Raw genomic sequence first — 22,972 nt, 5'->3', positions numbered from 1 at the left:
ACTCTCATTCGCTCGCAGCACCTGGATAATCCAGACATTACTACCCTTGAGGACCTTTTTTAAAATTTCTGCCTTTCTGTATTCTCCCTTCAGACGTTTAGTGATCAGTTGGGCTTCTGCTGATGATATGGTCTGAATTTTGATAGGCATGAGTGTCAGCCCCTCAAAAGTAGTATCCATGTAATAGTTGACCCCGTAAATTTAATCTTAAAAAGTCGTCAAAAAAGTTTGACTATTACTCGAGTATATGTGATACTTGAAAAGCAGCTTAAATATTCTAAAGCTTTTCAGTGTACAGCTCTATCAAAAGGGGAGGAGGTGCATGAAGGACAGGTACAAATGTGGATATGATGGAATATGTTGATCAACTCAATGAAGAAGGACTCCGAATTACGCTTTAATCTCTGAAGAGGACAGGCTTGCGACTCCTGGCCAGAAATGTGTAGCTCTGTTGCTGCAAGACAAAATTGGAGAGGAGCAGTAATCTGTGGTTGCCATTCCTTCGAATGATCAGACTGGTGCTAAAGGCCTGAATTTAGAATGACTTCTAGTCATGCAGCAAAAGCATTTGTAGTTAAATATACATGAATAAAAGTTGAAATTTTATGGTGATATAAGCATATTGGAATTCTGTTACTGTAGTGTTGAATGTTCGGTTTGTATTCAAGCAGTTCAAAATTCTGCATAGAGTAAATAGAACAAACTGTTCTCATTGGTCGGCGGGTTGAGTGCTCACGGACATGGATTTAAAATGACTGAGCAGAACCAAAGGCAACATAAAGAAAAACATTTTTACATACTGAGTGGTAGGATCGCCCATGTCCTGCCCGAGGGTCTGATGGAAGCAGATGCAATAGAGATTTTCAGAAAAGATATTGATGATCATAATCATCTTCATCTTGAAGGATTTGTTTGTTTAAATAGTAGGATCATGATATGAGGTGAGAAAGATTGTAAGAGTGCAGGGAAAAACCAGGAAGTTGACTTGTTGAGTTGCCCTTATATAGAACCAGACATGACAGTTTGAGTGATGTGAACATTCCATGTTTCTTTTATAATTTAATTTCAGTTTTACTAATGTACAAGTACTTAGCAAATTCAATATTTTCTCTCAAGATAATTTTGTTCACTGATATTTACTTAGGTTGGATCTTGGGTGAACTCTCACTACCGTGGGAGGAGGAATTGTTACAAGCTACTCATATCATTTACTTTTCACTAAATACTGTTGAAAAACTGAAGTGAATCAAATATTAGTAAATCCTTATTAACTTTCACCCTTGTTCTCCTTTATTTTGACTTCAAGTAGCAAATACAACATTAAATGAAACGTTTGTCAATAGTGATAAAGTTTCAGCTGGGAAAAGCAAAGCTGAACTTCGAGCAGAAAGGAAAGCAAAGCAAGAAGACCGTTCAAAACAGTCCAAGAGATCTGACCAGAGCCAGCCTGCTGCTTTATTGAAGCCAAAAGTTGTAGCCAGTGAGCCTCAGCAAGGTAAAAAGAAACATAATCAGTATACTGTAATGGGTGGTTGAGTGCAACAGAGGAAAAGGAAGAAGCAGCAAGTCCTTCAAAACTGATTGCTGACATTGAAATTTATGGAGTTGAAATAGTTGAAAACTGTTCTCGTATCAGCATGTTTTGTATTACTAAACAAGTAAATAAGCAATTTTGTGTAATGCACTTTTCAAAAATTTCTATTTAAATGTTTTTAAATAATCCATTTTTGGATAGCTATTCCCTTTGCATTCACAGCTATTAAATTAGTAAGTAAAAAGTTTATATTTTTGTGAAAATTGTAGTTCAGTTGCAAGGGAAAGGTGTTGTGCATGCAGTCTGATAGAGGAGTCCGATCAGTTTGAACTGGCTAACCTCATCTCTTATTGATTTGAACCCCCACTAACAGAAGGAACTTGGCTTAAATGATTTGTAACTTTTTCCCCAAATCTGAAATAAAATTGACACACTACCTACTGTCACCAGTGTTTCATATAATGTTCTGGTGTTTTGTTAACATTGTTGCTTGCCATTTATGAATGTTACTTGACTTCCAAGAAAGAATGCACCAAAGACCGTTTTGAAGTTCTAAAGAAAGATTTTAAAGAAATTGAGGATTTAATAAGTGTGTTTTTATTTCCTTGCATTCTCCTGAGTAATGAGTACATCTTCTCAACACCTTTTCCACAGTAAAGCGACTCCCAGATCATGTTCAGGCAGATGACCCAGCAGCTCTCAAAAAACTGGCCAAAAAACTGGAGCGGCAACAGGTAGCATTTTAATATTAAAATGTTCTGGTTGAAACAACAAAGTAAATGTTTTTGATTCACCTTTTTAAATTCTATTTTCTAACTTGTATATATTTCAGTCAGATTTTCTCTGGTGTAGTCTTATTATCTGTCAGAATAATGGAATAAAGATAACAAGAGTTGAGTTACCTTACAATTTTTAATCTAGAGATATTCCAGCTTCTGACTGAATGTTGGAGAATAACAGGCATGACCCTGATCATTGTTAGATTTTAGATTAGATTTAGATTCTAATGTACATGTCTTGGAATGCAGCATGTTGAAACACTTACCTGTCTCTGCAGTGGCCTTCATTGCAAATCATTTTTTCTATTTTGTATTACTTCAATTCCAGTAATGTTTTGTCAAGATGCCAAAACAGGTTTCCAAAATCATTCTTATTAATTTGCAGCACTTGAGCATTTCTGGTGATATTGTTAGCTATTCCTAAATACTCCTCACATAACAGTGATGATGTGTCTTAGCTATCCAGAAGTTCATATGGTGAAGATATTTCACAGTAACGTGTCAGGAACAGAGTTCCAGGAATTTGTTTCAGTATCATTGAAAGAATAATAATATATTCTCAAGTCAGGAATTTGTGAAATTAGTGGAAACTCTGAGGTGATTGTGTTCCCAAACGCTTGCTGTTTGAAAGTGATAGATGACATGGATTTGGAAAATGCTGTCTGGAAAGCTTTTGATGAATTGCTGCAGTTTATCTTGTAGATGTTGCATATTGTGTTCATATTATATCTTTGATGAAGGGAGTGAATGCTGAATGTGAATGAAGCTGATAAAACAGGCTGCTTTGTCATGATAATGCTCAGCTTCTAGGTTTATAGAGCTGTACTCACCCTGGCAAATCATCTTGACTTATGCCTTGTAAATTAAGGAATGGCTTTGTGGAACACAGAATATCAAGCTTGTGCCCTTGTCCCTCAATGTCTACTCAGTGTTCAATTTTACTGCCACACATATTTTTCTAGAACCTTTGCTGTCAATATTTGAGGCAGCCTATGGGATATTTGAACAGAAACTGGAGATCTAAACTTGAGTTTGTAGATTTTTTGAAACCTACCATGTTTTCACATATTTTTCTCCTTACTTCTTCATGAATCTATCACATTAGAATGGCGTGTCATGGCTGTCCCTGAATCTATAAATTCAGATCGTAAACCAATGTGCAGTCGCTAGCTGTATTTTACATCCATTAAGGAATTGTTGATTTTATTGACAATTCAGGAAGCTCAAGACCTTGTGTTACAGAAGAAGCTGCAAACCTATATGTGACTGTTTTTTGGTGCCCTTGCCTTGTTGTATGTTTTAACCTATTTTAGAACAAAACCATGAGCCCATGTCTTAAGGTCCATTGCTTACTTTGTTGGTTTTGATGACTACTCTATTAATATTTTTGTCCAGAATGATATATGGGTTTACATTTAATTTAGTTTGGTGCTAAAACTGATCAAACTGGTTCATGTCATTTGGTGGTGTACTTATTGTGAATGTCTCTTACAGACTGATTCAGCTGATTGCTTTAAAAACGTTTCCAAGTTTAAGGTTTGAACTGTGTGCTAATTGTTTGTTTCCTTGCTTCGTGATTAAGATTTTAATTGGTAATTGTGCGAGTTCACAGCGTTACTGCATGGTTCAGAGGAGTATTATTCAGTTTGCATTATCGAAAAGTAACATCTTTTATTATATGCACATAACCAATTCTGACCAGCTCAAACTAGAGTCAAGCTTCTTGCAGGCTAAATTAATGCAACTTGGAGGTGAAGCAGGTGAATTTAGTGTACTGTATTTACTGCTGCCAATGTGGTTTTCCCCACTTCAGGGAGACCAAATGCAGGCACGGCAGCTGGCTTGCAGAACACCTCCACTCAGTTTGCAAGCACGACCTCGGGCTTCCTGTTTCCTACAATGTTAATTCTGCACCTTGCTCTCTGTCTCATTTCTTGTCACTACTTGCTGCAGTGTTTCATTGAAACTCAATTCACACTCGAGGAAAAGCACCTCAACAACTTCATTTGGCATTTTATTAGACAGTTGTGGGCTTCTAGACTCAACATTGACCATAACCTCTGTTCTGATTCTGTTCTCCTTGACATGTCTTAATCTTGTTTTTTATATGTTCTGCTCCCAGATGTTTTGCAAAATTATTACATTGCACCGTTTTGGTTTTAGTTCCTTCACACCTTTGACATTTAATCTCTCCCCGTCCACCCTATCACTGACCTTCCTTTTTACTGTTCCTCTCCTCCCTTTCATTTGCAATGAACACATCATGTTTCTAACTCCGAACTGTTTCTCTGTCCACAGATGTTGCTCAGCCTGCTGAGTATATACAGCACTTTTTGTTAGTTTTCAGATTTCCAGAAACCAAAATCTATTGCTGTTATTTTAATGTCACATGTCCTCAGTTTGACTGTGTTCATACTAGTTATCTCTCATTTTGCTGGTAGCATTTCTACTTTTAGTGCATTTGTCTATTCATTATTTACTCTTGCGATTTCAGTCATTGTTTCTCACCTAAGAACTTTAGTTTTCTTTAAGGCAACTTAAAATATTTAGTCTGCCACAAAATATTTTGTTTGGTAATTATGCTTTGGTCAGCAAAATGTTGCTTTGTCATTGGCTAAGTGCCAGACTGATGGCATTGGTGACATAGTGGAGTTTGGAAACTTTTCTAGTCAGTGTGACAGTGTTGTCGGAGTTCTAGTTAAATTGATCTTTAATATTGTTTTGTTACTTGCATCACCTCTGACCACTTGGTTTTCTTTCATTCATCCTTCCAGTGGTGATTAGACATTCCAACCTTTCACATAGATAGCATGTTCGAAAGACTCCCATTTGTCTTCTATGATATTATTTCAGAGTTCTCTTGATCTTATGGTCTAATTCATTACTACTTTGTTGGACCTTTTCTCCACCCAGTTTACCTGACATCACCCCACTGAGGCTGTTATCTGTCACCAAGTCACCCTTATATTTACACATGAACAGTCCTTGACTTTAGTACCGACTCATTCAGTCAGCTACCAGCGTGTTAAGATCTCTGACAGTCCCCTCTTTATGGCAGCCAATCGTTTACATGAGCAGCACCCAATCAGGGAACTCATTCTGTGAGGTCCAATTGGCTGACCTCAGTACAATCACTACGTCAGCTTTCTGTTTCTCCTTCAGCACAACACTGTCAAGTTGTTGTTTTCCTTTCTTCCTCTCTTCTGAAGCTGCGAGCTTCATGTCAATAATTCATTAATGGCCAGAAATAATCTCGTAGGATTGGGATTCTTGCTTCCAGACTCTAACTGATGTTCTTTATAATGTTGCTTAATTTAAAACATCGTTTGGCTGCTCTATTCGTGTAACAGATTTTATTACTGCCTTTAACAGTTGATGTTGCTGTGCTTCTTTGAAAGTTGAATTGATTGACATGTTCTAACATCATTCCATTGACAACAATGTTGCCTACTGGCATGTCCTTTTTATGTTATCACTATTATGTGTGTTTTCAAACAGCTAAGTGTAGGCAGTATCTTTTTGCCTGGGATTCATTGATCTTTGCACATTAGAGTCAGAGAGGTGTACAGCATGGTCCAACTCGTCCATGCCAACCAGTTATCCCCACCTGCCAGAACCCGGTCCATATCCCTCCAAACCCTTCCTATTCATGTACCTATCCAGATGCCTTTTAAATGTTGCAATTGTACTAGCCTCCACCACTTTCTCTGGCAGCTCATTCCATACATGTACCACTGTCTGTGAAAATGTTGCCCCTTAGCTCTTTTTTATATCTTTTCCCTCTCACCCTAAACCTATGCCCTCTAGTTCTGGACTTCCTCACCTCAGGGAAGAGACTTTGCCTATTTATCCTGCCCATGCCCCTCATGATTTTACAAACATCTATAAGGTCACCCCTCAACCTCCAATGCTGCAGAGAAAACAGCCCCAGCCTATTCAACCTCCTCGCTGTAGCTCAAATCCACCAACCCTGGCAACATGCTTGTAAATCTTTTCCAAGCCCTTTCAAGTTTCAGAACATCTTTCCGATAGGAAGGAGACCAGAATTGCATGCAATATTCCAACAGTGGCCTAACCAATGTCCTGTACAGTCGCAACATGACCTCCCAACTTCTTACTCAGTACTCTGACCAATAAAGTAAAGCGTACCAAACGGCTTCTTCGCTATCCTATCGACCAGCGACTCCACTTTCAGGGAGCTATGAACCTGCACTCCAAGATCTCTTTGTTCAGCAACACTCCCTAGGACCTTACCATTAAGTGTATAAGTCCTGCTCAGATTGCTTTCCCAAAATGCAGTACCTTACTTTTAACTAAATTGAACTCAATCTGCCACTTCATTGTCTTCATTTGTTGGTGTGTGATATCATTGGCTGAGCAGTTGTAGCTGGTGACTTTTTCTCCTACCTTTTATACCATGCATTTCTTTAAGTCCACTGAGAAACAGTCTGATGAGAGATTGAAGCCTTGTCTCACCCTTCTTTGGTCTGTTTGTCCATTCTCATATTTGATCACTGCTACCTGATTCTTATGATTCAAAATTGATGTTAGCTAAATGCTATAAACCATAAGCGGGAGTAGGCATAATGGTAGTGGGTAAAGCTGTTCAGTTGTGTGTAAGAGCACTTCTGGATAGGGGAGGAAAAGGAGCATACATAGATCACTTAGCCTGTCCAATCAACCCTGACATTCACTGAGATCATAACTGATTTGATAATCCTCAGCTCCATTCCTCATAACCCTTACTGGTTAAAAATCTGTCTTCTTGGTCTTGACTGTACTTAAAGACCCAATGTTGACAGCCCTCTGTGCTAAATGTGTCCTATCTGGGAATGAAAATTGTGCCAGGAATTTTAATGACAATAGCTTCAAAGTGATCTTATAATGATTTAAAAAATAACTAGCTGAAATTGAGGATGATATTTGTGATTGGGTACTCAATGAAGTGCCTGGGAGATTAATTAGAATTTTTCTGAGATTTAGGGACTTTAGGTTGGGAGGAAACAGGGCTGTTTTCTTTGGAACAAAGATGTATAAAAGACTTTATGGAGATGACAAGGATGTGATGGGCTTGAATAAAGCATACAAAGACAAGCTGTTCCAAAGATCTGATTGGAGCTAGCGTATATGATTATAAGGAGAAGGGTATATAATTAAAGGTTTTGGACAAGAGATTTAGGGTGATTATGAGGAACGGCATTTAATGCAGCATGTAATAACATTGAACTCTTAACGAATGAGGGTTCTAGAAGCAGAGACAATGTAATATTTTATAAGAAAATTATATTTATCACTGAAGGGAAATAAACAATGGGGGCAGACTGGATTGCTGTATAGACCATTGGTGTGAAATTGGTGACCTGAATGACCACCTTCTGTACCTTTGGCTCGATGACTCAGTGAAGATGTGCTAATCTGTGAGCTTCTATTGTGTCTTATTGAAATAGTATAGGAGGTAGAGAACAAAAATATGCAATTGAAAGTAGGGTGGACAAGCAACTGGAAGCTCGAGACCACCCTTGCAAGCTAATGGAAGTGTGGAGTCACAGTATGTTTGATCTCTCAAATATAGAGGACACTGCACTTTAAGTACAAAATTATGGTAGTAAATCTTTCCACAACTCTGAGAACAACATTCGTTATGCTTATGCAGCCTATTGTTCTATTCTCATTTTAATAGATCCTCCGTTTGTGTTGATTAACAGTAGTACGTATTTAACAATTTGTTGATCTTGATCCAATTCATAGTATTTCCAGAGAGTAGAAGCTTTAGGAAGGACTAAATAGATTAATTAGCTTCAAAAGAAGTTGTTGATTTTCTTTTAACATGCAATATGAATGGAATCTAAAAATAGTGCTAAGGTCACCAATCCCATTTGAGTGTTTGTTGGATTTTACCACAATGCACCTCTTTTGAGGAAAATTAAATTTCAGTTTTGAAGTTAGGAATATCCTTACTTGTACAGAAGGACTGTACAGTGCCACTGGGTACAGAAATAAAAGTGAAGAATTCTATCCACATAACCATAATATTCTTGCAAGTTTCAGCTGCAGTGAAGTAATGAAAGTTGTTTGTACCTCAGGGACACAAAAACATTAATACAAGTACAAAATTTGATATGTCACCAAAGAATATCCGTAATTTTCCTTGAAGTATTGGTAGTATTGATGTGTCAATTTCGTTTTAGTTTGATACATAAAAACATTCATTTTATTTTAAACAAGTACTTAAAATATTTTGATTTATTCTAGGTTCCACTTAGGCAAGATTATGGCAGCAAAGTCATTCTCTTTTCACATTTGCACCAATACAGCCGTAAATTGCCATTGACGCAGCAGCTGACGTAAGTAGGCATGTTTTAATAGTTGTTTTATTGAATGTAGTAACATTCTAGTTAAGTTGGAGACATGAACAACTTGCCTACAAGTGCAGTGTTGTTGATGTTTTCTGTCCCGAATTGCAAATGTTTTAGACCACCATTTGTAAATTTGTTGAGAGGTTATTTACAATCGCAAAGCTGCTTTAGTCTGTCTTGTTGGTATTGAAGAAGCCCGATAAGTAATTTATTTCTAGTTGGAACCCTAATTTAAGCTTTGTTATTTTCATTAAACATTTTTTAGTGTAATTTCTGGAATATAAACATGGGAATTTCCTCAAGCCAAACGGGTCCTGCAGTATTTAACGCTTCCTTTTGATTATTTAACCCCATTTCTGCAAAAACCTCTACCAATGACTAATACATCTGAAAAATGAAATGAGTTCACATTGCCAATATAGCTGTGAAATAGATTGCAACAATACAGGAAAACCAAACAAGGGATCACCACTCGTCCCTGTTCCCCGACTTTGCTCAGAATTTTCTTTATTGGTTCTGAAGAAGGGCCACTGGACCTAAAGTACAAACTTTGCTTTCTCTCCACCGATTTGCCCGACTTGCTGAGATTTTCCAGCAATTTCTGTTTCCAGCATCTGCAGTTCTTTAGATTTGTTTTTCTGTATAGTTGTTTTGTAGTACAAAGCTTTAATCTTGCGTTTAAAAAAAGCTCTATGTCTTACATTCATCAGGACATTTTGCAAGAATACCAATATAAGAGGGAAGCCAACATTTATAGTGCATGTGACTAGTGTCCTGATTTGGTGGCAACTGTTCTCTAATTGGTAGAAGCATTGCTATAGAGCAATTATCCATTAATACTGTTTGACAGTCAGGCTTTGTTAAATTACAAATTAGGAAGGTGTCTTTGGTCAGGGCATTATGTTCAGAAGTGAACCAGCAAATGGCTGTCATCTGTTTTGTTGACTTTACATGGGTGTGTGCATGTACATGTTCCTTCAGTTTGCAAAGAATACAGTCTGTATGAATATACGTAAGTTCCAAGACACCCAAGTGCACGACAATGCAAGCCTGATTGACAATCCTAAATTTGTTGTCAGCTCTGACTAAGTGGTAGCAGTAAGAGTGGTGTTTGCCACTAACAGGATGCTACTGTCAAACCAAAAAGATATTCTGCCAATCACACAAGTGAGTAATGTGGTGTATGAATGTCCGTGCTGATGTGATGCTGGGTTTGTAGTCTGTACATCCCAAAGACTGGCAGATTGTATCAAACAGCATAAGTCAGCTATTCGGAACAAGAAAGATATTGTTCGTACCAAACAGTTCATCCTTGCATAGCTGATGATATAATGTACAATATTACATGTGATTCTGAAATTGGACAACACTGTTTGGATAATCCTCAGTGTGCAAAGAATTACTCTGACAGCCAATTTTGGATTATAATTTTTTTGAATCAACCTGTTCAGACATGTTAGGATGCATCTCTGGAGTAGGCAACACCTGAATCAAGCTTGAACCAGGCCCTGGCTCAGAGGCAGTTTCACGCCACTGCGTCCCAGAGCCGCAGCTGTTTTGCTTTAAAATGTAAACGCAGTCTCATTGTTAATTATCAATCAGCATTAGCGGGTGCATTCTCCATGGCAGTGTCTCTGCTAAATTGAGTTCTATTCCCAACCCATCAGCACTTTTGTTTTGTGCCGTATCAGTGTTGGTTTTCCTTTGAATTTGTCTTCCTGTCTGGAAGAGTGAAAGATCAAAAGCTTTGTCAAAATGTATCTTTTGCTGAGCATTACTCAACTTCCTTCGGTGGCACAACACAAAGTGAAATTTGATGTTGAAAGAGGTCACCTCTGTTTTTCTTTGGTTTTTGGAGTTGGGTTTTTGCTTTTGACACGTTACAGCTTGACTTGTATGTCATCAAGTTCATACTTAGAAGATTTGAAGATCCTCAAGCATCAGATACAAAACTTTAATCTCTTGTTCTGTGTGGCAATCTAATGATGTCTACAGTTATTGAGTTTCAACGCAGTTTGAATACTGTTCAGTGGCTTAATTGCTGGTTTTAGATATCTAAATAGTAAATTGACTGTCAAAGTTTATGTTTACATCAACAGCATATTAATTCTATTATTGTGGTTTTTACCATGCTAGTTATGTTCAGCAATTACCTTTACTGGTGTAGCAAGCTTCATTTTAGATACTGGCCTTAACCTAATTAAAACACTGTTCACAAGTGTAATTGACATTTATACTGCTATTTCTTTTGATTCTTTGCAGCATCCCATCGACTGTGCTTCACCCTGCTATTGTACGTCTAGGATTACAGTATTCTCAGGGAATTATCGTAGGATCTAATGCACGATGCATAGCATTACTACATGCTTTTAAACAGGTATGGGATACATTAATCTATGCCCTGAAGAACAGATAAGACATATAGTATTAATGAAATAGCCCATCAAAAATATAATTTAGCCTTCATAAGGTAATTATTTTTCTTTTTTGTCCCTATTATTGGCTTTCTGAGGTGAGGTCATTGGAAGTCATCCCAAAATGGTATTGCCTGAAATGGAGAGTTATTGTTTCTTCCTGTGTGTTGACGAGCAGAACAATTTAAGCTGACTTAATTGTTCCCCGTAGTGCCAAGTTGACTTTTGTGTTGCATGGATTTAATGCAAAAGTCATTTACTTATGACATTCTGATGACATACCTAGATAGAAACAATTACTCTTCTGGCATTTTATCCTTTGGGCTGTTGGATGAATCTTGTTGTTTTTGGCAGTGTTCTCTTTTAGATCTGTGGATGCTTTTTACTTCAAGCTGGAAATTGTATTTTTACTTTACAGGTTAATTTTTTGGTCACTTTTTTAGTGGCCCATCACTCATTCTTTTTAAATAAAATCTGAAAGAAAAAACAAATAATAGATAATAAAAAATCCGAAGCTGGAAATGCTGGAAGATGACAGCAGATCAGTCACCATCTGTGAACGGAGCAGATCAGATGTTCTTTCTTCAAAATGAAAAATAAGAGGCATTAAAATAGGACGGGGGGTGGAATATGCTGTTGTCTGCATTAAAAGGGACTTCTTGGCAGGGGAGGGGAGAAAAAAAAGACTTTACAAAGCTTTTTGCGAAAAGTAGAGTTATCAAAGCAAAGTTCTGAGTTAGTGGAATCAATGAATAGTCCTGCATAGGGGGAGGTCCATTCAGTCCTTTGAGTCCACACTATTTCTTTTGAAGATAAATCAGTCCAATTCCATCCCCTCTTCTACCACCCTCCACCACATATCCATACCCTTCAATTATTTGTTTATCCACCTTTTGAAAGTGACTGCAAAACCTGTATCCACCACCCTATCAGAGAGAGCCATATGTGAACAAGGAACATGAGTAGGCCACTCAGCCTTTAGACCCTGCTCCATCAATCCATAAAATGTAGATGATCTAATTTTAACCTCATCTTTACTTTCCTGCATATCTCTGATAATCTTTCATCTTTGTGATAATCGAGAAACTATTTACCTCAGCCAAAAAAATATTTTAAAATACTGAATCTACTTTTTTGAAGAAGGCAATTCTAAAGACTAGCCATCCCTTTGAGAGCAATATTTATCCCTCATCTCTGTCTGAACTGGGTGACCCCTTATTCTTAAAGTATGAATTCAAATTCTAACCATGCATTGTGTAAAACAAGCTTTTCCTCACTTTGCTGAGTGCAAACAAAAAATGATTCTTAAGTCTGTACCCTCTGTTTTAATTTGAGTAAAATGTTGGAAATAATTTCTTCTCGTTTACTCGATCAAATTGCTTAATAAATACCTCTCTATCAAATATCCTCTTTGTCTTCTCTGCTGTTTGGATAGCTGCCCCAGCTTCTCCAGTTTAACCACGCTCCTCTACACTCTGATCCCTGTAAATGTTTTAGTGAGTCTTTCCTTTGCCTTTTTATGGAAGCCTTCACATCCTCTCTCAGACATTGACATCCTTCCTAAAGCACGGTTCTCAGAACTGAACACGGTATTCCAGTTGGAACCAAACTCATTTTATCTTGGCTTGGCATAACTTCCTGGCTATTGTAAATGTTCCATCAATTTCTAGACCCCTTTGTTACCTGCTTCATTAATCTGCTCTGCTATCTTTTAAAGATTTCTGCACAAACGCCTCATGTCTCTATTCTTGCATCCATATAAAGATTCTACAATTTAGCTTATCATTTCTTTCAGTTTTTCCTAGCACGGTATATCACCTCACATTTTTCTGCATTGAATTTCATATAATGTCTCTGCCAATTTCACTAGCCTGTCTACCTTCTCGAAATGTATTGCTTGCTTTCTTTACTGCATTGGCGGCACCTCGTGCTCCAGCGAGGAGGTTGAGCAATTCATCAAGTTCACCAACACATTCCACCCTGACCTTAAATTTACCTGGATCATCTCTGATACCTCCCTCCCATTCCTGGAACATCTCCATCTCCATTAATGACGACCGACTTGGCACCGACATTTTTTACAAACCCACTGACTCCCACAGCTACCTGGATTACACCTCTTCCCAGCCTATCTCCCGCAAAAATGCCATCCCGTATTCCCAATTCCTCCGCCTCCGCCATATCTGCTCCCAGGAGGACCAGTTCCACCACAGAACACACCAGATGGCCTCCTCCTTTAGAGACCGCAATTTCCCATCCCACGTGGTTAAAGATGCCCTCCAACGCATCTTGTCCACGTCCTGCACCTCCACCCTCAGACCTCAACGCTCCAACCATAACAAGGACAGAACCCCCCTGGTGCTCACCTTCCACCCTACTAATCTTTGCATAAACCAAATCATCCGCCGACATTTCCGCCACCTCCAAACGGACCCCACCACCAGAGATATATTTCCCTCTCCACCCCTTTCCGCCTTCCGCAAAGACCGTTCTCTCCGTGACTACCTGGTCAGGTCCACGCCCTCCCAACAACCCACCCTCCCATCCTGGCACCTTCCCCTGCCACCACAGGAATTGCAAAACCTGCGCCTTCACCTCCATCCAAGGCCCTAAAGGAGCCTTCCACATCCATCAAAGTTTTACCTGCACATCCACCAATATTATTTATTGTATCCGTTGCTCCTGATGCGGTCTCCTCTACATTGGGAAGACTGGACGCCTTGTAGCAGTGCACTTTAGGGAACATCTCTGGGACACCCGCACCAATCAACCACACCGCCCCGTGGCCCAACATTTCAACTCCCCTTCCCTTTCTGCCGAGGACATGGAGGTCCTGGGCCTCCTTCACTGCTGCTCCCCCACCACCTGATGCCTGGAGGAAGAACGTCTCATCTTCTGCCTCGGAACACTTCAACCCCAGGGCATCAATGTGGACTTCACCAGTTTCCTCATTTCCCCTTCCCAACCTCACCCCAATTTCAAACTTCCAGCTCAGCACCATCCCCATGACTTGTCCTACCTGCCTATCTTCCTTTCCCACCTACCCACTCCACCCTTCTCCCTGACCTATCACCTTCATCCCCACCCCCACTCACCTATTGTACTCTATGCTAGTTTCTCCCCACCCCACCCTCCTCTCATTTATCTCTCCACCCTTCAGGCACTCTGCCTGTATTCCTGATGAAGGGTTTTTGCCCGAACCGTCGATTTTCCTGCTCCTTGGATGCTGCCTGAACTGCTGTGCTTTTCCAGCACCACTCTAATCCAGAATCTGGTTTCCAGCATCTGCAGTCATTGTTTTTACCTTGCAAATTTCATGTCATCTGCAGATTTCTGAGTTGTGCACTGTATCCACTCCTCCATGTTCTAGTTACAATGTCCATCAAAAGCTGTCCCATGGGGACCACCCCTGTACATGCCCCCTTTGGTTGTGCCTTTAGCTGCAACTTTACTATCCTTCAACCTTTGTGTCTCTGCTGCTTTAAATTTGCCAACAAGTTTAATATGTGATCCTAATGCAGCAAATGACTTTTGGAAGTCATAATCAGAATCATCGATGCTGCCCTCATTCACCCTCTCCTTTACCTCATCAAAAAACAACAAGTTTCTTGATCAAATCAATGCTTGCTCTGCTTTCTTAGTTTGTATTTGTCCAAGTGGGTGTTCATGTTCTTTGGGATTATTGTTTCCATAAACTTGTCCAGCACCTAGAATCAAATTTTTGGTAAATGCCAGGTTTGCCCTTGTCCTTTTATTTTGGAACAGGTTGTAATATTTGCAAATCTTCAGTTCCCTGGAACCATCCCTATATCTGAGGAGGTCTGATAGCTTGTTCTGAGCACCTCCTCAGTTTCCACCCTTTTTTCCCCTCCGCAGTCTAAATTGGACTTTGTCAAGAATGGTCAGCTTATCCAATTTGTACCAGCCTTTCTATTTCATATTTTCCACCTTTGATTCATTATCCCAATTTAAGAGACATGGATGCAACAGAGGGACTAACAAATGAAATCAAAATAGTGTAGTTGCTGGAGACCTGAGATAAAACACAGCAAAGTTTTGCTATTTTGTACATTTTTCCCTTCTCTCCTTTCTCAACAGCATAAAACCCATCGTATTTCCATCTGTCCCTGGTTCTGAAGAAGAATAATAGTAAACTTGATAAATTAACTCTGGAAAGAGTAACATTGATGCTGTCGACCTGCTGACTTTCATCAGCAATTTGTGGTTTCATTTTGGGTCTAGCTAAGTACCCAATCAAAGACAAGGATAAAGGATTTCAATAAAGATGAATAGGACGATATCTTAAAAAAAAAACTTTTTCAAGAGGTTGGCAGATATTTTCTTTGAACTTAAAAGGAGAAGAGGGCCGATTTAAGGTGTTCATAAAAGACGTTAGGTCCCATCTCAGGTTTTAATGGTTAGAAGCCTTAATATATTAAAGCAATAAGACATACCAATAATAGGGAAATATAAACAAATTTCCATGCCAAGGACTGTTTCGTCATAGAAAGCATCCCAATTGAAAATGTTCATGTTCTGTGCTGAAAACTATCTCATTTGCAGTTTATAAACGAGTTATTTAATAGCAATCAAGACCGAGAACCTGGCTGATTCATTTTTTTTTAACCTTTCATGGATTTTATAGCAGTATCTCAACTATTGGTCCAGTTTAGCCAACTTGGCATAGGCCAGGAGGTGAACTTAAGACCTTCTTATTTATCTTGTTCATTGCCACACACAACAGTAGCTTTACCCACCAGGTCATTCGCCTGACTTTCAATCCCACTTGTCAGATTTGGATTTGGACCAAAGGGAATTTGTATGAATGTATGAAAGGTGTGCACAGCTTAAACAAAAATCATTAAAATAAAATACCTTTGGATTGGGCCAATGTTTAATTGGGATACAATTAGAAAAAAACTTGACCTTTGCCAAAGCAGTATATTACTTCTGTGCTTAATGTTAGTACTGAAACTGTTCTGGTGAATCATTTGCTCTTGAAATTTGATCTACAGGCAAAAATCTATAAACATGTAACATTAAAAAATTGGCAGCTTCTTTGAGGTGAGGTGTGACTGTCCTGTAATATCCTGTCAATTCTTGTTAATGGCAAACTGCTCTCACCCTCTTAAGTGAAGCTATAACTCGGTGCACAACTTTTTGCACAAACTACAGCTATTAGTGAAGTTACAACTATTTGCACAAACAAAGTGAAAAGTATCACTTTGTCTTTGGTGTCATTAGGGACAATAATGTGTCAATACTGGAAAAATGTCCAGATAGCTTTTACATGCCCTTGTTTCTACCACAATATCTGACAACAACAGGTATGACTTGAAAAAGTTTTTATCTGTTATAGCTGTTAAAATGTGACAGATCTTAGAATGTGTGATGCCAAATATGGATAATCTCATATTTATTTCAAATGCTACTCTCTTAAAGCAAATGTAACTGTTAGTTCCTGCCCTGCTTCAGGTCATTCGTGACTACTCAACTCCGCCTAATGAAGAGTTGTCAAGAGACTTGGTCAACAAACTGAAACCAGATATCAGGTATTTCTCAATTTTCAGTCAGAAAGCTCTCAGTAACTTAGTGCTAGGTATAGCAAGAACAAATGTTTTCTCTATGACATGGTTTTAATTTTGGTGTTTCTACTTTGTTTAAAGTTTTTCATTTATGACCTGACCCTAAAATGTAACTGGTTTGATATCCATTTTGTGTTTGTGTGTGTGTCCATATGAGCGTGTATTTATGAAGGCATAAAAAATATATGTTTCCATATTTTATCGTATGGAAACAGTAATTAATAGTAGATATTCTTCTTCTACATTGTAAATGTTTTAAGTAAAGCTGACTATAGAGTATAGTGTTCTGCCTGCATAATTTTCTTGTGACAGCCCCTTCCATAAGTATATACAGTCACCAATGCTGTTTTTGATTTGTTCAGGAAGTTCCTTAATAGGGGATACTGTAAAATTGTTATGCTGGAGAAACTTAAAAGGACACAGTCACTTAAAATTAAGTGTTGCATGTACAAAAGCTCCTAAAGCACTCAAAAAAGGTTCCGAAGCTTTATAATCATTCGTTTGCCTACACTAAGAATAGAGAGAACTTGAAAGACAGAATTAAAATTTTATGGAGCTGGGATAATTTTGAGATCCTGACCCCACTCACTCCCACACCTTGTATCATAGGTATACCTTACAATGTGATCTCATGGGAGGCAACAAGTAAACAGACTACACCCATTATGGCTGTCCATCTGGGGACAGCAGTTGACAGATAGTTATGGGGGGCATTTGCAAGAGCTTAAGGGACGGCCAGCTGTCAGTCCCTCTGCGGAATGAAATGGCGCTACAAGTTAGAATCACTCATTTGAAGGTTCAGATGGAATTATTTGAGTAGTGAACAGAGCTTTTTGCATCAGTGTGCAGGGGTCTCCCTGTGGGTGCATTGCTTAATTATGCTATGTACTTGAATCTAAAAACTCATAGGTCGATACTCTAGTCTTCAACTACGGGATCTTTATTGATATGTTGTCCGTCTCCAGCTCAGCAAGGGGTAATGTCAGGGGTGCTGTGGGCTGTCACTAAAATTTCATTAGGTTATCAGAATAGTAGATCATTGTCTTTTAAATGTCTTAATTGGCTCCCAGCACTGCTACTTGGTCTCTGCTTTTGAGAATAGCCCATTGAGTGGAAACATGTCAGAGATTTTCAATTCCTCTCTGGTCGCAGGAGAGGTGCCTGCAAACCGGAAGACAGCAATGTGGTACCAGTATTCATGAAGGGACCAACGAATAAACCAGGAATCTACAATCCACTCAGTCTAACCTCGAGGTGGAGAAACTACTGGAAACAATTCTGAAGGACAAAGTTAATCAACATTTGGAGAGGCAGGGATTAATCAAGAACAAAGGAGAAAGTGAAGACTGCAGATGCTGGAGATCAGAGCTGAAAATGTGTTGCTGGAAAAGTGCAGCAGGTCAGGCAGCATTCAAGGAGCAAGAGAATCGATGTTTCGGGCATGAGCCCTGAAGAAGGGCTCATGCCCGAAACACCGATTCTCCTGCTCCTTGGATACTACCTAACCTGCTGCGCTTTTCCAGCAACACATTTTCAGCATTGTTTTGATAGCAAGGTCATGTCAAACCAACTTGTCTGAACTTTTTGAAGAGGTGACCATGTGTGTCTATGTGGACTTACAGTAATACTTTTAAAAAGGACCACATGGGAGACTGATTGCAAAGGTAAGAGCCCATGGGACCCCAGAAAATTTGGCTAATTGGATCCAGAATTGGCTAAGTGGCAGGAAGCAGCGGGTGATGGTTGAGAGGTATTTTTGTGAGTGGAAGCCTGTGATCGGAGGTGTTCCATTGGGATCAGTGTTGGATCAGTTTAGCTGTTTGTGGTATATAAGGTCTCTTAAGTTAGCTAAAGTGATTAAGAAGGCACATGGGATGTTTTATTAACCGAGGTATGGAGTTTTAAGAACCGGGAAGATATACTGGAACTGTGCAAAGCCTTGATTGGGCCATGGGTTTGGAAGCCATATAAACGATGTGGATGTAATTGCTCTGGAGAGGGTGCAGAGGAGATTGCCTGGGCAGGACAGTTTTAGTTATGAAAAGAAATTGAATAGACTGGAGTTGTTTCTCTTGGAGCAGAGGAGACTGAGGATGGGCACGATTGAGATGTATGAAGTTATGAGGGGCATAGAGTAGACAGGAGGGAACATTTCCCTTTGCTGGTCTGATCAATTACCAGAGTGCATAGATTTCACACAAGGGACTGAAAGTTTAGAAGGAATGTGAGAAAGTTTTGTTTCACCCAGAGGGTGGCAAGAATTGTGAACTGACTGCCTGAAAGGGTGGTGGAGGCAGAAACCCACTTGCAATACACAGGCGTACGGGACTATGGACCAAGTGCTGTAAAATGGGTCTAGAATAGTTGGGTGGTTGTTTCCAATCAGTGCAGACTTGATGGGCTAAAGGGCTTTTTGCTGTACTGTAGACCTCTATTAAACGCAGACCTGAAGGATCTCAAATTTCCACATTCACTCACCTCCAAAGCCAAGTCCAATGAGTCAGAAGAATTCAGGCTAGAATGTACCCAGCAGTAATGAATCAAAGAAGGAAGAGCCAATATGGTGACACAATATGAATGTTGGAGACGAGTGTCATAACGCCTGGTCATTGCTGACAAAGTAGATTTTATGTTCTTCGTGTGTTGTGAGATTATCCTGATTTTGTTATCTAAAAGCCCTGGGATAAAACCTTCATCAACTAAGCTGAAATGATTCAAGAGGGTAGCTGATCAACACCATCTCGAGGGCAATTAGGAATGGGTAATTCACCCACGTCTCCTCATTTTAAAACAAAAAAAATTCCTATTTGTAATTCCTCCCCATCATGCAGTGTGGACGATAAAATGGCAAGAGCTGTTATGACAGGAGCATGCCCTTGGTGAAGTTACTTGGCCTGCAGCAAGTAACACAATTTGCCTTCAACAAGTTTGTGTTTCTTTGTCCACAGATCCTTTTGGTAATTTAACAATTCTTTATAATGATGAACATTTAATGTCTTTCCATGCTTATCCCAATAATTTTTGAATAGTAGTGTGTCTTCCCAGTGGCTGCACCATCACAACTATCACTTCCAGTGATCTTGGTTGAAAATGATACTCCAGTTAATGGACAGTATTTCTATGTGTTCTGTTCTTTTAAGAATTTATTTTGTTGATATATTGTTTCTGCCTTCCAGTTTCCTGAACCAGTGCCGATCACTCTCAACGAGTATGGGCAATGCTATCAAATTCGTTAAGAAGGAAATCTCAAATATTTCTGCAAGCGTAAAGGAGGATGAGGTAAGAACAGTTCTTATAATTTAATGTGATACTTTTCTTCTTAGAAAGTTACTTTTCAAGAAACCCCAAATTTACCACAGATGTTATTTTGTGTGTAAGTCATAAAAATGACTGATTAATTTCAGAAGGGGAAGAAAAAGAAAACTTTAATTCAATAGGAATGTACTTTATATCCATTTTGTTAAATACTGATTCAATCAAGCAAAGATATAGGCTCAGTTACAACCCTGCTCTTGAATCATCACTGATATCGTGTTCCTTTTCTATGGCCTTGCTAAAACTGTTTGGGTATTGAGGATACCTTATCATAACAATCTGATCCAAAATGTTTCACTGTTTGGAAGTGACATACTTGGCTCAGCCTCCCTTGTGAACGAAAGGAGTCTGACAAGGAAAGAAAATAATCATTGGCAAAGCAGTTCCACATCTTTCTAAACCCTGCAGTCTACAAAAGCTAAAACCTTTCAGAAAAATAATGGTTTATACTGATGCTGAATTTACTTAAACTTACTTAATTTAGAACCATGGTTTGGGTCATGGGCTGGCTTTAGCATAATTGGATGACCCTAATCCAGCACTTCAATTTATAGTTATAGAGTCACAGAGATCTAAAGCACAGAAAAAAGGCCTTCAATCCATCAGTCTGCGCTAGTCAAAACCAACCACCTAACTGTTCCAATTCCATTTTCTAGCACTTGTCCTATAGTTTTGTATGACTTGGCATTGCAAGTGTACATCTAAATGCTTCTTAAATGTTATGAGGGTTTCTGTCTCTACTACCCAAACAGGCTTGAGTTCTGGATTCCCTCCAACACATGCAAGTTTTACTGATTGTTAATGTAACTTGCCCTTGGAATCTAACTGTTATATTCAATAAGTGTTTAAAGTAATTCGGCGAAAGTGGATACTGCAGATGCTGGAGATTACAGATAAGATTAGAGCTCAAAAAACACAGTAGGCCAGGCAGCATCCGAGGAGCAGGAAGATCAACGTTTCGAGCAAAAGCCCTTCATCAGTAAAGTAATTAGTCAATGAGCAAATAAAAATGTTATGATTATAGAAATGCCATTATTATATTTCGATTAATTTAGCAGCAAAGGTGTAATTTAAGTATATAATTAGCCTTCTCTTCCTGTTCGAGTATTTTAGTAGAGCTGTATATATTGTAATAACATCTATAGTGTTCTATTCTGATATAATATTGCAACATCAATAAACCCTGACAGCACATTCTATGATAAATAATAGTTCACATTTCGTGGCCTGTTAAATCATGGAGAAAAATAGATTTGATTCTTAATTTTCCTAAGATGGTCACATAAGATTTAAGCTCTTTAATCATTGGCAGGTTCAGGGAAATTTCTGTCACAAAGATCAAATGACTGAGATAGCCATGCAGCGTGTTAAGTTTATCAGTGATTTTGACTTTGAGATATAGAGGTTTGCAGCATGGAAACAGGCCCTTTTGGCCCAATTTGTCCATGCTGCTCAGTTTTCACAATTAAATTAGATAGGTGGGAAGGAAGATTGGCAGATAGGACAGGTCATGAGGATGGTGCTGAGCTGGCAGGTTGGAACTGGGGTAAGGTGGGGGGGAGGGGAAATGAGGAAACTGGCGAAGTTCACATTGATGCCCTGGGGTTGAAGTGTTCCGAGGTGGAAGTGTTCTTCCTCCATGCGTTGTGTGGTGGGGGAGCAGTGGTGGAGGAGGTCCAGGACCTCCATGTCCTCAGCACAGTGGGAGGGGGAATTGAAATGTTTGACCACGGTGTGGTGGGGTTGATGTTCCCTAAAGTGTTCTGCTAGGAGGCGTCCAGTCTCCCCAATGTAGAGAAGACCGCATTGGGAGCAACGGATACCATAAATGATATTGGTGGATGTGCAGGTGAAACTTTGGATGTGGAAGGCTCCTTTGGGGCCTTGGATGGAGATGAGGGGGGAGGTGTGGGCGCAGGTTTTCAAAATGTGACCTAACCAACATCTTGTAAGCTGCATCAAGGCATGCCAACTATTATACTCAGTGTTCTGACTGATGAAAGCGAGCATGCTGAAAGCCTTCATCACTACCTTGTCCAGCTTATGACTGATGTCTTTGGTTGACTGCCCCACAAGATGTGTTGTGGCCTGCTGACACCAGGTTACTCAGTTAGGTGACATGCCTCTGACCTGTACTCAGAGTAAACATATTTTCTACATTTAAGTTAGCAAAAATTTCCGAAAGATTCATCTATTTCCGTATTACTGTTCCAACCTCTTGTAACTGGTTGAACCAAGATGAATAATTTATTCTTTGGCTATAAAACCCTTTTCATGTAAGGCGAGTCTTGAGTTTGGAACAATTGTTCAGACCCCATTTTGATTCCATTCTGTACTCCCTGGTGGTATGACATTTTTTTCCTGCTGAGGTGGTTTGATGCCCTGTTCCTTTTACTTTATATATTGATGGATTGCTTAAAATCTTAAAATCTTTTTGGCTTTGCTGAATTTTTGAAATCCATTCTGGATGTGCTGCACATGTCCTGCTTTTTTTTTTGTTGACAGTAGGGGACCAACTTTTAATGCAGTCCCAAATGACTTTCATTGTGCATGATCTTTTGTTTCTTATTCTATCTAAAAATAAGAAGAAACAAATATCTGTAAGCTTATCTTTTGTTTTACTTTCAGGCAAAAGAAATGCTATTAAATTGTATAGATAAATACGTAAATGAGAAGATTCACCTGGCTGCTGAAGCCATATCAAAATCAGCATCGGAGAAAATTAATGATGATGATGTAATTCTGGTATATGGATGGTAAGTAATATTGGAAATGTTGAGTTGTTTAAATCATTAGTCCCTTGTTAGTATTAGATAGATTTCCTACAGTGTGGAAACAGGCCCTTTGGTCCAACCAGTCCCCACTGACCCTCCGAAGAGCAACCCACCCAGACCCATTTCCCTCTGAATGATGCACCTAACACTGTGGGCAATTTAGCGTGGCCAGTTCACCTGACCAGCACATCCTTGGACTGTGGGAGGAAACCAGA

At 39.2% G+C, this 22,972-nt stretch overlaps 1 protein-coding gene across 2 annotated transcripts in view; it reads left to right on the top strand.

Annotated features, from left to right (window-relative positions):
- Positions 1-22,972, top strand: part of eif2b4 (eukaryotic translation initiation factor 2B, subunit 4 delta) — a 59,355-nt gene that overhangs the window by 20,458 nt on the left and 15,925 nt on the right. Inside the window, exons 4-10 of one of the 2 annotated variants that reach the window (XM_087981761.1) lie at positions 1,310-1,495; positions 2,189-2,268; positions 8,566-8,657; positions 10,932-11,046; positions 16,559-16,635; positions 19,845-19,947; positions 22,612-22,739. In XM_087981761.1, coding sequence (XP_087837887.1) covers positions 1,310-1,495; positions 2,189-2,268; positions 8,566-8,657; positions 10,932-11,046; positions 16,559-16,635; positions 19,845-19,947; positions 22,612-22,739 — 781 coding nt within the window. Of the gene's footprint in view, positions 1-1,306; positions 1,496-2,188; positions 2,269-8,565; positions 8,658-10,931; positions 11,047-16,558; positions 16,636-19,844; positions 19,948-22,611; positions 22,740-22,972 lie in introns of both variants that reach the window. The other variant, XM_087981758.1, reaches the window with a different exon arrangement.

This window comes from Chiloscyllium plagiosum, unplaced genomic scaffold (assembly GCF_037043375.1).
Source record: "Chiloscyllium plagiosum isolate Xiang-an unplaced genomic scaffold, Cpla_swu_hap1 HiC_scaffold_3, whole genome shotgun sequence".
NCBI classification, from domain to species: domain Eukaryota; kingdom Metazoa; phylum Chordata; class Chondrichthyes; order Orectolobiformes; family Hemiscylliidae; genus Chiloscyllium; species Chiloscyllium plagiosum.
This window is presented reverse-complemented; position numbering and strand designations above follow the sequence as displayed.